We start from the raw sequence: 13,085 nt of genomic DNA on the forward strand, positions 1-13,085 counted from the left end.
CTTCTGAGTCAAGTGTGCTGGAAGTTGTGGGTGAGACCAGCTAAGCGGAAAGGTGAGGAGTCCAAGGACGGAGTTCAGGGCATTCCAACACTTAGAAGATTGGAAGAGGAGGAGGATCCATGAAAGGACAGAGAGGGAGTGGCCAGGAGGCAGGGGACAGTCAGGGGTGTGGGGACACAGAGGTGCCTCAGGAGGGAGGGCATGGTTAACTGTCACCCTGAGAGGCCCCCTGAGATGTGGAGATGGGGAACCGTGCCCTGGCTTTGGAAGTGCAGTTCAGCTGAGCAAGATTGCTCCGCGGAGTGGTGGGGGCAAAATGGGCATGCTCCCCACTTCCTCCCCTCACCCCACTCCATCCCCCTGGCCCAGCCCATCCTGCCCCATCCTCGTCTGTCCCGTCTCAAGTCTCAACGTGAGTCATGCAGCGACCCGGGATTTAGGTCCATCTTCCTCCCTGGCCATCCTCTTCTCACCCAGAGCTTGGTCTGAGGGCCCAGGCCAGCAAGTGTCGTGTGTGCAGGTGCTTGAAGGGGAGGCCAGGACGCAGTATGGCTGAACCCCACCGGGGGCCTTACCCATGCTGGAGCCCTGCTGGGGATGCCGGCCCCCACACTCCTCTGTGCAGCCCGTCCTTGCATCTGTCTACTTAGCAATGCTCGTCCTTCACAGCTCAGGAAAAATTACCAAGAATGTTATTGACTCTAATTTTAATTTGTCTAGCACTCTTGTTAATGATGTCTATTTAAGACATCTATTAAAGGCCCACGAGGTTAATTAAATGGACAATTCCAATACAGTTCTATTAGAACCCCCCTATTAAATTAATATTATAGACATTTAACAGATGTCTTAATTAGGCATTATAGCTAAGAAATGCAAACTAAATTAAAACCAAAGCCATTGTCCAGAAAGAAAGCTTTTTACCATAATTTATGGCTTGTGGGGGGAACGTTCATGTGACAATCTGACAATCTTTTTCCAGCATCCGGAAAACACCATCCCGAGAGTCCCAAATCTTCTATCACAGTCCAGACGTCAGAGCTGGAAGACACTTTAGATGCCATCCGGAGTCCACGATCCTCACACTTCAGTGATGGAGGAGGCAGCTGGGGTCTGAGAGACCCACGAAGTTGTCTGGGCCCTGCCCCTGGAGTCTGACTGCAGCCCAGGAGCTGGCTGCTTTTAACAGGTGTCCTGCTGACCCCGATGCAGACGCAGGAAGTTCCAGGATCCCCCTTCAGGAAACCCTCATCTGGTCTCATGGCCCCACTTGCCAGATGGTGACACGGAGGTCCCCAAAGACATCAGTACTGGGCAAATGGGTCAGCAGGATTCCGCACCTTGCCCCGTGGCTTACAACTTCTCTAGCACCTCTCTCCTCCCACTGAACCGGGCAGAACCTGACGCACCTCCTGTGGGTTTGGGACCGGTGGCCAGAGGCCCCCCACCCCTTCCCACTGGCCCCGGGTCTCATGGGCAGGTGATGTCCCGGGGCCTCCACGACTGCTCTGCCGGCCTGGTCCTGAGCCCGTGTCACTCTTCACATCCCACAGCTGCCTGGGTTGAGCCCCCTCCTCCAGGGAGCCTCCCTGTCCACCCTGCCACCTGTGCGTTTCTTGCCCCACCACTGTGCCTGGCCCCAATGGGAGGGTGAGAGAGGAGCTCAGTGGTTTGCAGAAGTGGAAGGGAAGTTGGCGATGGAGGGGCGGCTGGCCCTAAGTTCCTGTCTGAGCCAGTCCTGGAACCCAGGGGTGAGGGGAGTTTGGGGTCCAGCAGCTGCGCTGGCTGAACCGACTAGTGGCACAAGGCCCCTGAGTAGGGGTGCGGGCAGGCCAGGCCAGGGTCTGAGGATGGGAGCCAGGGTGGGTACTGCGGCCTTTCTGAGGGGCTCCGGCAGGGGGCTCCTGTTCTGGGCGGGGCAGCTCCACGGCTATCATGGACCAAACTACGTCCCCACAAATTCCTGTCAAAGTCCTCATTCCCAATGTGGCTGCACTGAGAAAAAGAGAAAAAGGTGAAATGCGGTGATAAAGGTGGAGCCGTATCCCATAGGGCTGGTGTCCTAAGAAGAAGAGGAAGAGACAACAGATCTCTCTCTCCCCACAGGCGTGCACGGAGGAAGGCCACGTGAGGACACAGCAAGAAGGTGGCCGAGGAAAAAGCACTCACCAGACCCCAACCTTGAGGGCACCTTAATCTTGGACTTCCAGCCTCTGGAGCGGTGCAGAAGAATGTTCTGTTGTTTACACAGCCCATCTGAAGAGTTTTGTTACGGCAGTCCAAGCTAACACAGTGGCCATGACCCGGGCCGTCCCTCACCTTCCCCTCCAGGTGCTTCATCCTTTTCTTCCTCTGGAGAGGCTCCGGCCTGTCCTCTGTGGGCCCTACACTAAGGTCCGGTCCTCCACACACAGACTCGGCTCTGGGGAATATAAAGGGCCCTCGGGTCCACTCACTTCTTAGAGACCAGTGGGTCCCTGGGCTGCGGTCTCCTGGCCCCGGGGCTCCTGAGTCTCATCCCGAGGTGGTCACCACTCTGCTGCTCCGCGGGCCTCTCCGGTTTCTCCGCTGCGTGGACTGACACATGAGGCCGGTGTAGCTGTGTCTCCCACAGGCCCAAACCTCCAAGGCCGCAGCTGTACTGGGGCCCTGCTCCCGGGGCAGTGGAGGTGGGAGACTGGACTGCAAGCTACCACAGCGCCCCCCACCCACCGGCCCTGTGCCACAGCTGAGGCCTCAGCCCGGTTCTGGGGAGCAGCTAGCGCAGCTTCATTGGGATGCTCCCTGGGGGCCGGCGTCCTGCCTGGCCTGGGCCCTCGGGGGACGGCACGGTCCTCAGGGCACAGGACCCGGTGGCCGCCGGGTGGGCTGTGGGGACAAAAGGGCATCCTGGAAACAGGCAGGACAGTGGTGAGTGTTCTTTGTCAAGTGTCCATGGGGAAGGGGGGAGAGAAGGCTACTAAGGCAACAGCCATTCACACGGAAACTGGAGTCTGCGCCATGAAAACCCGATTTCACAAGCCAAGTGGCACCAACGATTCCGGAAAGCAGCTGCATGTTTACACGCTGGCCGCCTTTTCCCTTACAGGGCAGTGGGCACGAGCAGAGTGCTTGAGGGAGTCGTAGCACCCAGGCCGTTACCCGCGTGGCACATTCGGACACTCTGTGGAAGGCAGGGACCTCCTCAGCGGAGCCCAGGTGACCACGTTCACACGTAAAGCAGGGTCTTCTCATCCCTGTGGTCAAAAGCATGGCTCTGCAGCCAGACCGTGGGGGTCAAATCCCAGCTCAATGCTCTCAGGTGGCGAGGCCCTGGCCGAGCGAGCACGGAGGCTGAGTCCGTTTTGGCAAAACCAGGCCATCCGAGCACAGGGCTCAGCAGCCGGGCCAGCTGCCCTGTCCCTGGTGGTGCTGGGACCTGCGACCTACAGCACAGGGACTGATGGCGGCAGCGGGAGCGCGTCCGAGCCGACCCTGGACCTGACAAGCCACGGACCCCACACGGACGGGCGCACCCTGAACCTCGGGGAGGCGCAGTGGCCCCAAGCGAGGCCTTCCTGCTCTCCCGTCAGAGTCGGAGTTCGCGTTCCCTCCCCAGGGCCTTTCTCCTCCAGTGCGGGGGCCCAGCGGGTCACACGGACAAAGCCAAGTGACCGGCACTGCTGCTTCTCCTGGAGCAAAAGGAAAAACTCAGGGATTTGTTTATGTTTTATGATTACATAAACAGCGGATTCATCAAAGAACACTCAGGAGACACAGAAAAGGATGCAAAATAAAAACCTAATCATGCCACCAGTCAGGTCAACCTGTGCTTATCCTGCCAGGCTTTTCTCTCAATGACCTTGGGGTCACAATCGTCTCCACAGCAAAGACCTCACAGGTCAACTGTCCCCTTTGCTTTGAATTTCTTGGCAGATCGCTCACTTGACCGAAGCCGGAATTTGCTTCCATAAATGTAGGAAATGAAGCCATCGATTTCCACTGTGAACACACAGTTTAGCTTGGGGACAACTGAAAACAAACAAACAAACAAACAAACAGGAGGAAAAAGGACAAGGGAAAAAAATCCTGACAGGTAAGTTCACATTGATGCACGATACTATTCCTAAAATGCCTGTATTAACACGTAAGCTAATAAGAAATGGAGAGTCCACAAAGCTTTAGCAGCACCAGGATTATACGGCTCTATTTTGCCATAGGACCGATTTATTCAGATTTTAAATATAACTCAACACCTAATTTTCAGGGTCAAAGGCTCTAAGCCAAACTCTCAGAAAAAGTGCTAGAAGCAGGTCTTCCCACATAATTTTCAGATGGACTCAGGGCTTTATGCTCAGTGACGACACATAGACACCACTTTCTGAGGTTTAAAATGAGACAAGAATAAACAGGGAAGCGGAAGGAAGCAAAGAGAAAAATCAAGCTCCAAAATTAAAGGAACCAAAACCTCCCACTGGTTTCACAATCTCAGATTTGTGGGCAAGGGGTGTGGAAATCTCGACAGCCGGCTGCGTACGCTCGTCTCTGCTAGAACAACGAGCTCTGGCACACCTGGTGGGTGAGCCTGCACTTGCCTTCCTGGAACCCAAAGGGTCACCAGAAAGGGCAAGATCCTGGAACTCCAGGGACGGGCACTACCCTAGCTCCCCTCACGGTCTGCTTAGCTCCGCTCCTCCGGCGGGCGGCAGCTCTGGGGCAGGGGAGGGTCTCAGGCATGGAAACAGACCCACGTATCTAGAAGCAAGCCAGGCAGCCCTTCCTCCCGGCACATCTGGCTGCGGCTGCTGCCTGGGCTCCAAGATGCCCTGGGGAGAGCCATGAGGGCAGGGGGTGCGCTCGCCAGGCGTGCAATGCACGGTCAGCAGGTATCTGCAATCTGTGCTGATGTGCGAGGCCAAACCGACCCACTGAAGCCACGGGGAAAGGGCTGACGAAGCCGGGTGGGCCACAGGCCCCAACACCCTGAGACAGTTACATACCTTTCAGGCGGTCTTCTTTGGTGAGGATTTTGAAAACGTACTTTGTTTCCTGTAGGAGGATTCCTGTAACACCCACATAGGAGGGGCATTTGGATTTTGTGACTGCAAAGGAAAAGGGCATTCAAGGCCTCAGCCTCGGTGGTGCTGGGGGAGCCACGACCAGCTAGGTGGGGGCAGTGGGGAGTGGGGGGCTCCTCAGCCGGACAGGGACCAAGCTGGATGAGAACCCCGGGTCCCAATCCCCTGCCTGTGGCTCTACAGTCTCTGGGCTGCTTCGACAAGGTGTCCTTTGGAGGGCCTGCAGTCATGGGTGTCTTGGGAGGGACTATGGAGCCAAGAGGTCACGTGTGTGTCCAGCACCACCAAGAGCCACAGGTTGCTGGGACGGGGCCAAGTGTCACTGATGGGATCTGAAGGAACACCTGTCCGTCATGGCCTTCCCATGACATCCCAAACTCTGGCCAGCATGGAATCTTGCTGCGAGCTGTGGGGCAGTGAGTGAGGCGAGCTGCTACCACAGGCAGCTGGCCCCTCAGCTCTACTGACCCATGTCCCAGCGTAACCTGCAGCCGTGCACTGAGCACCTCCTACGTGCCTGGCGCTGTCTGAGGTCGGTGCCAGGCACAGCAGTGAACAAGACCGTTCTAGGTTCTGCTCTCAAGGAGCTGATGTTCTAACGGTAGGAGGGAAATGTGTACCACGTCAGACAACTGCATTTTCTGATAGTGGTAACTGTTATGAAGAAAAAACAGAAGGTAATGGGGAGGAGGGTCACCCGTAGGCCCTCAGAGGGATGACATCTGAGTAGGGACCTGAATACTGAGAAGCAGTCAGTCTGTGAACACACAGAACTCTGGGCAGAGGGAAGGAACAAATGCAAAAGCCCCGAGGTGGGGCCAAGCCTGGTGTGTGAGAAGCAGAAAGCAGGCCGATGTGGTTAGACCTGGTGCTCGATAAAGTCAGAGAGGCCTTTTAGACCACAGTAAGGAAGCAGAAGACAAACACGGCCTGAATTTTGGTATAAAACCTTCCCTCTGGCTGCCTGGTTGGGGGAGAAGCAGTGTGTCAGCAGGGAGTGGGTTAGGCAGCTTCTACAGGAACCCAGGGGAGACGGTGGTGGCTCGGATTCGGGTGCTAGGACATGCTGATGGATTGGTGCTGAGGCATCAGGGAAGAAGAAACACGATCCCACCCAGGTTTTGGGCCTGAACAACCAGGGTAAACACTGGTACCATGACCGGAGCTGGGGAACGCTGGGGCAGGGGCTGAGGTGAGGAGGCCAGAGTTGTTGTGCGTATAGAAAAGTTGTGATGCCTCCTGGACATGTGGGTGGCTGTGTGCAGTGGCGGTTGGATGAATGAAGACGTTCACGGGAAGGTCTGCCCTGGAGACGCCACTGGGAGCTGAGAGTCCCTGCTGAGACTGGCAACTGCGGGCAGATGGATGAAAGGGACTTTCTGTTCAGGGCTGGGGGCACGTGCCACCAGCTGTGTGCCCCCTGGGAGAGCACTAGGGGTCCCTGTGTGGAAAGGCACACGAAGACCATTCAGAGTGTATTCAAAAAGTGGCCAGAACGGGCTCAGGTAGCTAGTCATCTCCCACCCTCAATGCCGGTGACCTGGAAATACCCACGTGACAAGGAGTGTGTCTAGCCCTGTGGCACAGGGCCACGCTGCCACCGAGTGACGGCGTGGGCATGCGGGGGACCATGTGCTCTTAGGCAAGGTACCTGAAACAAGAGCCCCATGAAGATCTGCCTTTAACAGCTTGGCCTGAATCATCTGTGGCTGCCTAGGAGGGAAACAGAAGCCCTCAGTGTTGAGCATGATCAAGAGTTCCAAGGGCGCACACAGGTCTACAAACTTCTGCAGCCAGCTGGCTCGGAAGGCTGCGTTTACAGTCATCGTAAGCCTTGGGTTCTGCCCCAGAGGGCAAGGGTTCAGACATGCAACTCACGTGTCTGGCTTGAGACCACCGCACAGGTCTCGGATGTATTGTTTCCAGAGTTCATGTAGAGGGAGAAAAAGACTGTACCTGTGGCAAAGTTAGAAGTAAAAAGTTAGGCGACATGAGCTTGGGACAAGAGCACAGAGCATGGCCTGATGCCAAGGACCCCGAGCTGGGTCACTGGGGACTGGCTGCAGATGCTAGTTCTAGACTGGATAACCCGACTGACTACAATCCAGTGCTTCCCCTCCTGAACCTCAGTTTCTGCTGCTAGAACCCTCTTGAGGCTTAAGGAGGGGAGGAAGGGGGTGCCCTCCTTTGCCCCTCCCTCCTTCCTGCTGGAAGATGCAGCCTGGACAGCTGGAGCTCCAGCAGACCCCTCAGACCAGGAGGCACCATGCACAGATGGTGGAGAAGCAGGGTGCTCCAAGGGCGGCACTGCCGAGTCTGTGCCACCAGCCCGGGGGCCGGGCGGCGGGGGAAGTGCTCATCTGGACTGCTTTCATGAAATAAAACTTCAGTCCTGCTTAACCACTGCTCTTTGAGGTCTTCTGCTACAAGAGTTGACCTGGTGAGGGGAGTAAACAGGAGTTGCTGGCTGCCAGGGACGTCCCCACATAAGGGAATAGGTCTGTCTGGAAGGTGAGTGAGCAAGTTGTGGGACACAGGGGAGGGCCAGGTGAGAGGACCTCAAAGGCTTTCCTCTGGGGTCATTATTACTGGTCCTCGTGCCTCATGGGGACGCTGTTGCAGGGAACTGTTGGTCCGACCAAGGAGAACCTCAGGCTCAAACTCGAAGTGGGCTCCATGGTGCAGACACCAGAGGACACCAGAGGAAACCTGGGCAGGCAGCTGCCCCTTCCGCCACCTAAAGCCCAGCTCTTTGTGCAAGCGAGGTAACGGACAAAGCGACTGATTTTGTCCTGTGGGATGTGGGAGGCTATTTGGCTACAGATCTTGGAGCGAAGGTCTACAAACAGTCCGAAGACGAGCATATGCAGGAGCATGGCCAAGGAGGGATGATGCAGTGTCAGCTGGAGGGAGGCTCACGTCCTCCCACAGACTGATGCCTCCTTTTCAGAAACTTCTGAAACACGTGGGCAGCATGCTCTTTGGCAATAAAACCCAGTGGATGATTCTGTCTAGTGCTATTAAAAGCTAGAAAGGGTATATATTAAGATACATCAGTTCCTCTTGTAGGAAAGCTGAAAGACAAACAGCCTGTTGCCATGGGTAACAGACTCACTTATGGTATGGGTCTCATTAGTTAAGGCTAGGACCGAAGCCAGACAGTAAAACAGCAAAAGCCTCACTGTGCCTTGCTTCAAAAGCCAAGTGCAAACCTAGCCTGAATTGGTAAAGGAAGGCTGCCCCCTTGTGGCAGAAGTGGGAGGGCTCCCTTAGCTTCAGGGGAAAAGGGGCTGCCAGCCCTGCTACTGGGCTTCCCAAATCCACACCCGCTCCAGGAAGATCCAGCTGCCTTAGGTAGAAAGGCAGGAAGGGCTTGGCATACCTCTGCTGCTCTGGCTTAATGTCAAAGAGGCGCAGCTCCCTCCTCTGCCTGGCGGAGAGGCCTTTGGATTTTTTTTTCTTCTCTTTTTGCTTCCGGCGAGTGGAGTACTCCAGGACCACAGCCTTGCGTTGCAGTTGGTCCTCACGGGCTTGCTGGCTCATGTGGGGCGTGCTGCGCTTCAGGAAGGCCCTCACGAAGGCCTCGGCCTGCTGGGCTCCCAGAAGCTGCATGGGGACAGGGCGGCATGGTGCCCACTGTTCTGGTGGGGGCAGCCCCCGACCCCAGGCCCTCCGACACACCGCAGATGGGATGCCTTCACTGACCCATCTGTGTCCCGACTGAGCCTCACACAGCCTCTCATCTGCTGAATGTGAGCCACCCACAGCTGTCCAGATGGGAAAGTCACACTCAAATACCAATTCGCGACTGCCACACAAAACAGCCACGTCAAAGTCAACTTCCTACTCCACTTCTCTGAGGTTATTTTGATGAGGATTTAAAAAAAACCCCAACCCTTTACATTAGGAAGAAAAGACTTCTCTGATTCTTGGCAGGGAGGAAAGCTTGAGAAATGTATGACAACAATATTTATTCAGTCGTGACCAGATGAGGGCAAGCTCAGAGTAGAACCAAGCTATGGCCTCGAAGGAAATGATCCTAACACTTGGGAAAATGGTACCTCCTGGTGCCCCAGGGTGGGCCATGCCTTGGGGGGTAGGAATTTTACATGGTGCCCACGCTGCAATCCTCTTTACGTGCCTTTGGCCCCATGGACATGTCACGGCTACTCACTAGGTCTGCTCCCATAGCACTTGGGGGAAGGAAGTAGCAGCGCATCTCAGCCTCCTGCGCTCACTCTCTCCCACATAGAGCAGAACAGCATTTGACCGTGACCTAGCACAGACGCCTAGGACATGTGGGCAAAAGAACTGTCCTAACTGAGTGCAATTCTTGAGAGAACTCCGAACGTCACTGCCTCTCACGTTGGGACTTCCACCGTCTACTCCTCATTCAGCTGCCCATGTCCTAGGTCGGCCACAGCCCAGGCGGCACTGCCTGCCCAGGTCCTGCCTCTTGGCTGGGGATTTCCTGAACCCCTGTTGCGCTAACCAGGCTGCCAACCCCGTGAAGCTAATGTGTCAATAATCATGTTCTCCCTTATGGAGAAGCAGGGTGGCGAGGGTATGATGTGAGACACTCAATCTTCAAGACAGCTCACAGTAAGGATGGCAGTCAGCTTCCGCTTTGCACCTTTAGATACTAACTAAAGATTCATTGTCATCATTATTATTATTGTGACAGGACAATTATTTGCTTCTTTTAAAAACCTATGTGGCTCTTCTTCATGAAGAAACCAAAAAAAGGTGTATCAGTCTTTTAAAATCTTAATTTCATGTTAACTCCCTCATTAGGAGTCCCCAGTGGAGTTTCTGCCAAACTGACAAAGCATGTTCGCAGCATCCAGATATAATCCATAAATTCCACTGAGGAAATTGATCTGCCTGCCCTCTTCAAGAGTAAAGGGAGAACAGTGACAAGGATAAATGACAGTGCTCACCAGGACAGGTTTCAGCTGGGCACAGCCCAGGGTCCCCTACACAGTGGGAGATGACACAGGAGCAAGAGGTCCCAGTTAACTGAACAAGGGAAAAAGAGGCCAGCATATGGAAATAGGCCATCAGAACAACAGATCTTGACTGAGCCTAACTCGTCTACTGGAAAGATGAGGAGTAAGATGTGGGAAGGACATCTAAAGCAGTACTAGAGTATCGAGCCATCTTTGTCATCACCTCTGCTGCTCCCAGACTTCCTGCCATGCATTGTACCTGAACGTCGAACTCTTTGGCCTCTTCCTGAGAAAAGGCATGGTAGACCACACCTGGGGGATTCAAACAAACAACAAGAAATGATCAACTCAGTTTGGGTATGGCTATAAGACCCACGACTTTTCTAACTATGAAACTAACTATGCTTATTTAGATATACGAGAAGATGGGGGTGCTACAAAGAGCTCAGGCTTCTTGGATGCCTCTTATTATAGCCTCTGGCCGCCCAGCTTAGGAGTTCCAAGAGTGTGCTTTCAAACAGTGCTTCTCGGGGTGCCTGGGTGGCTCCGTCAGTTGAATGTCCAACTGTTGATTTTGGCTCAGGTCATGATCTCGGGGTCCTGGGATTGAGTCCTGTATCTGGCTCTGAGCTCTAGGGGAGTCTGCTTGAGAATCTCTCTCTCCCTCTGCCCCTCCCCTCCGAGGGCTCTCTCTCTCAATTAAATAAATCTTTAAAAAGAAATAAAAATAAAACAATGCTTCTCAAATATTAATTCATGTAGGAATCTCTAGGTTCTTATTAAAATGTAGATACTTGGGCCCCACTCCCAGATCCGGCATCTCTTTTTTTTTTTTTAATTTATTCATTTGAGAGAGAGAGAGAAGAGAAAGCATACAGAAGCGGGGGGGGGTCAGAGAGACAGAGAAGGAGAAGCAGACTCCCCACTGAGCAGGGCGTCTGATGCGGGGCTCCATTCCAGGAACCTGGGACCATGACCTAAGCTGAAGGCAGATGCTTAACTCAACGAGCTACCCAGGCACCCCCGGATCCTGTATTTCTAACAAGTTTCAGATGCTACTGCAGTTCAGTAGACCATACTAGGAGTTGACTGGTTTAATATACCACAGGTTAGGAGCTTGAATAGTTGCTCTGTAAGTCTAATTAAGTAACTCATTTAAAAGTTATATGATAGAGCTTCCCAGGATGCAGATGGTTGGAGATACCACATTTTGTTGACTGTAAGACGTTTAAAAAAAAAAAAAGATTTTTCACATTTTAATGTCTATGAAATTGAGGTGTATCATACAATAGATGGTGTTCTACACTGATAAAACACAGTAGGTCTTTCTTCAAGCTCAAAATATATATTGATCAATGTGGTTTCAACCTCTAAAAACTCCACACTCCTGTTTCTTACTTCATTTGTGTGAAGAAGAAAAACATGGTTCTGGGGACAGAGTATGGGTATCAACGGAATAAGTATAAGATAAAGGCCTGGTTTAAGTGTCAAAAGACTCGAAAATCTGGTTTACAGGACACTCTGTAAATCCCACCCCAGCTCCCTTGTGCTTCCTTGAGTACATCTGAACAAGCAAACCAAAGTGTTTGTATTATACAATATACACAGTATATTATATTATATACAGAGTCTGATTCTCCTCCAAATGCAAGAATGGCATTAAAACCTATTTCTAAAGAGCAAACCCAGGAATGACTTTGCTTCAACTGTCACAGGTGCTTCGATTAGACTTGAAAGTCTTTTCTGGAAATACCCATCTAACAGTTATTGAGCACTCATTACTTGCCATGCACCTGGCTAAAAGCTACACATTTTATCTCATTATTTTTCTGAACAATCCTTTAAAGTAGGTATTATCCTATAATGCACATGAGAAAACTGAAGCTCAGATATACTGAGACACATAACTTGATCACAGAAATAGGAAGTGGCAGAGGTGGAAATGAACATACTGGTCCAAAGACCACTTTTACTGCGTCTACACTCCCCTGCTTATAACTGCCCTGGGTGCTTGCTCCCTTCCTTGGCACAGCTATTCTCCGCTCAACTCCCAAAGTCCTGGGTTACGATACCATTCCTCAGCACGCTCCCAGCGCTTTCCACCAGACAAGGGTCCTTCCCGGAAGAGCAGGCTGGGCAGGCACCACTATCAGTACCTCACAGAAGGGTAAACCAGGTCGTGGAGAGGATCGGGGCCTTAACCACTGTCACCAGGTGGCAGGTAGCGGCCAAGTCGGCCCCAGGCCTTGGGCCCTCCTTTAGCACACTAAGCAGGCCCCCTGGGGACCTGTCGCCAGCTCTGACATCCATCTCGAGCTCAGAGTCTGAGCCAGGCCAACCGGGACTCTGGGCCTCGGTTTCACTTATGTAAGGCGGGACATTCCCCTAGCAGTTTCATTCGGTCTCCGCTGCGAACCCGTTCACCTACCAGCACCAAGTTCCCGACCCTTTACATCCCACCCCTCCCCAGCTTAGAGGCCTTCAACCTCGCTTACTCTTCATCCTCGGCCGCTTCCGGTGCGCTCTGGTGACGTTTTCTGCGGGCGTCCCTCACTCTTGACCTCTCTTCACTGTCTTCAGCAGCCCTCGGCCATCAGAACTTCTCTTGTCAAAGTTTAGGCTGGAGCGACTTCTTGTACCCGAGCTCGCGCGCCACGCCAAGTCGCCAGACCGAGATGCTCCAACTCTTAGCCGAGGTCGCAAGCGCGCGGGCTCGCGAATGACGTCACCTGTGACGTCAATGACGGGCGCCGACTTGCGGTAGCGCATGCGCCTTGAGGGCTGCTCCGCTGCCCCCAGAGGCCCTGCTAGGCCTGAGGTTGTCTCTGCTTCGTGGGGCTTTCTCAGCTCGCGTGTACTGTAGGTGGGGGGGAAGGCCAGAAGCCGTGGGGTTGCGGTTAGGGCGTGTGGACTGCTTGTGAAGAGCTGGAGTAGAGCGGGGCGAGCCGACCTGAAGAGGACCACGGGGACCTAGGGTATCAGGGGAGGACAGAAAGGGGTCGCGGATGGTGGGAATGAGGTACGTGGGGTCTCTAATCGGCCTTCTCTACGGATTAGCCGAGGCACTGAAGTTGGGATA

General features: G+C 53.7%; 1 protein-coding gene across 4 annotated transcripts; it reads right to left on the reverse strand.

The window, feature by feature from the left end:
* Positions 1-2,139: 2,139 nt before the first annotated feature.
* Positions 2,140-12,730, reverse strand: POP4 (POP4 homolog, ribonuclease P/MRP subunit). 4 transcript variants are annotated; one of them, XM_021700931.1, is made up of 7 exons: positions 12,502-12,730; positions 10,266-10,318; positions 8,440-8,663; positions 6,936-7,013; positions 6,709-6,770; positions 4,980-5,081; positions 2,140-4,011 (listed from the first exon to the last, which is right to left on the reverse strand). In XM_021700931.1, exons 1-7 carry the CDS (start codon positions 12,506-12,508, stop codon positions 3,875-3,877), a joined length of 663 nt encoding a protein of 220 aa, XP_021556606.1. In that variant the 5' UTR covers positions 12,509-12,730; the 3' UTR covers positions 2,140-3,874. The 4 variants fall into 4 exon arrangements, with proteins under 4 accessions (XP_021556606.1, XP_021556605.1, XP_021556608.1 ...); XM_021700930.1 differs by having other exon boundaries at positions 10,230-10,318; positions 12,502-12,710; XM_021700933.1 differs by lacking the exon at positions 10,266-10,318 and having other exon boundaries at positions 12,502-12,710.
* Positions 12,731-13,085: the final 355 nt, after the last annotated feature.

The sequence above is a fragment of the Neomonachus schauinslandi genome, chromosome 16 (genome assembly GCF_002201575.2).
Source record: "Neomonachus schauinslandi chromosome 16, ASM220157v2, whole genome shotgun sequence".
Taxonomy (NCBI): Eukaryota; Metazoa; Chordata; class Mammalia; order Carnivora; family Phocidae; genus Neomonachus; species Neomonachus schauinslandi.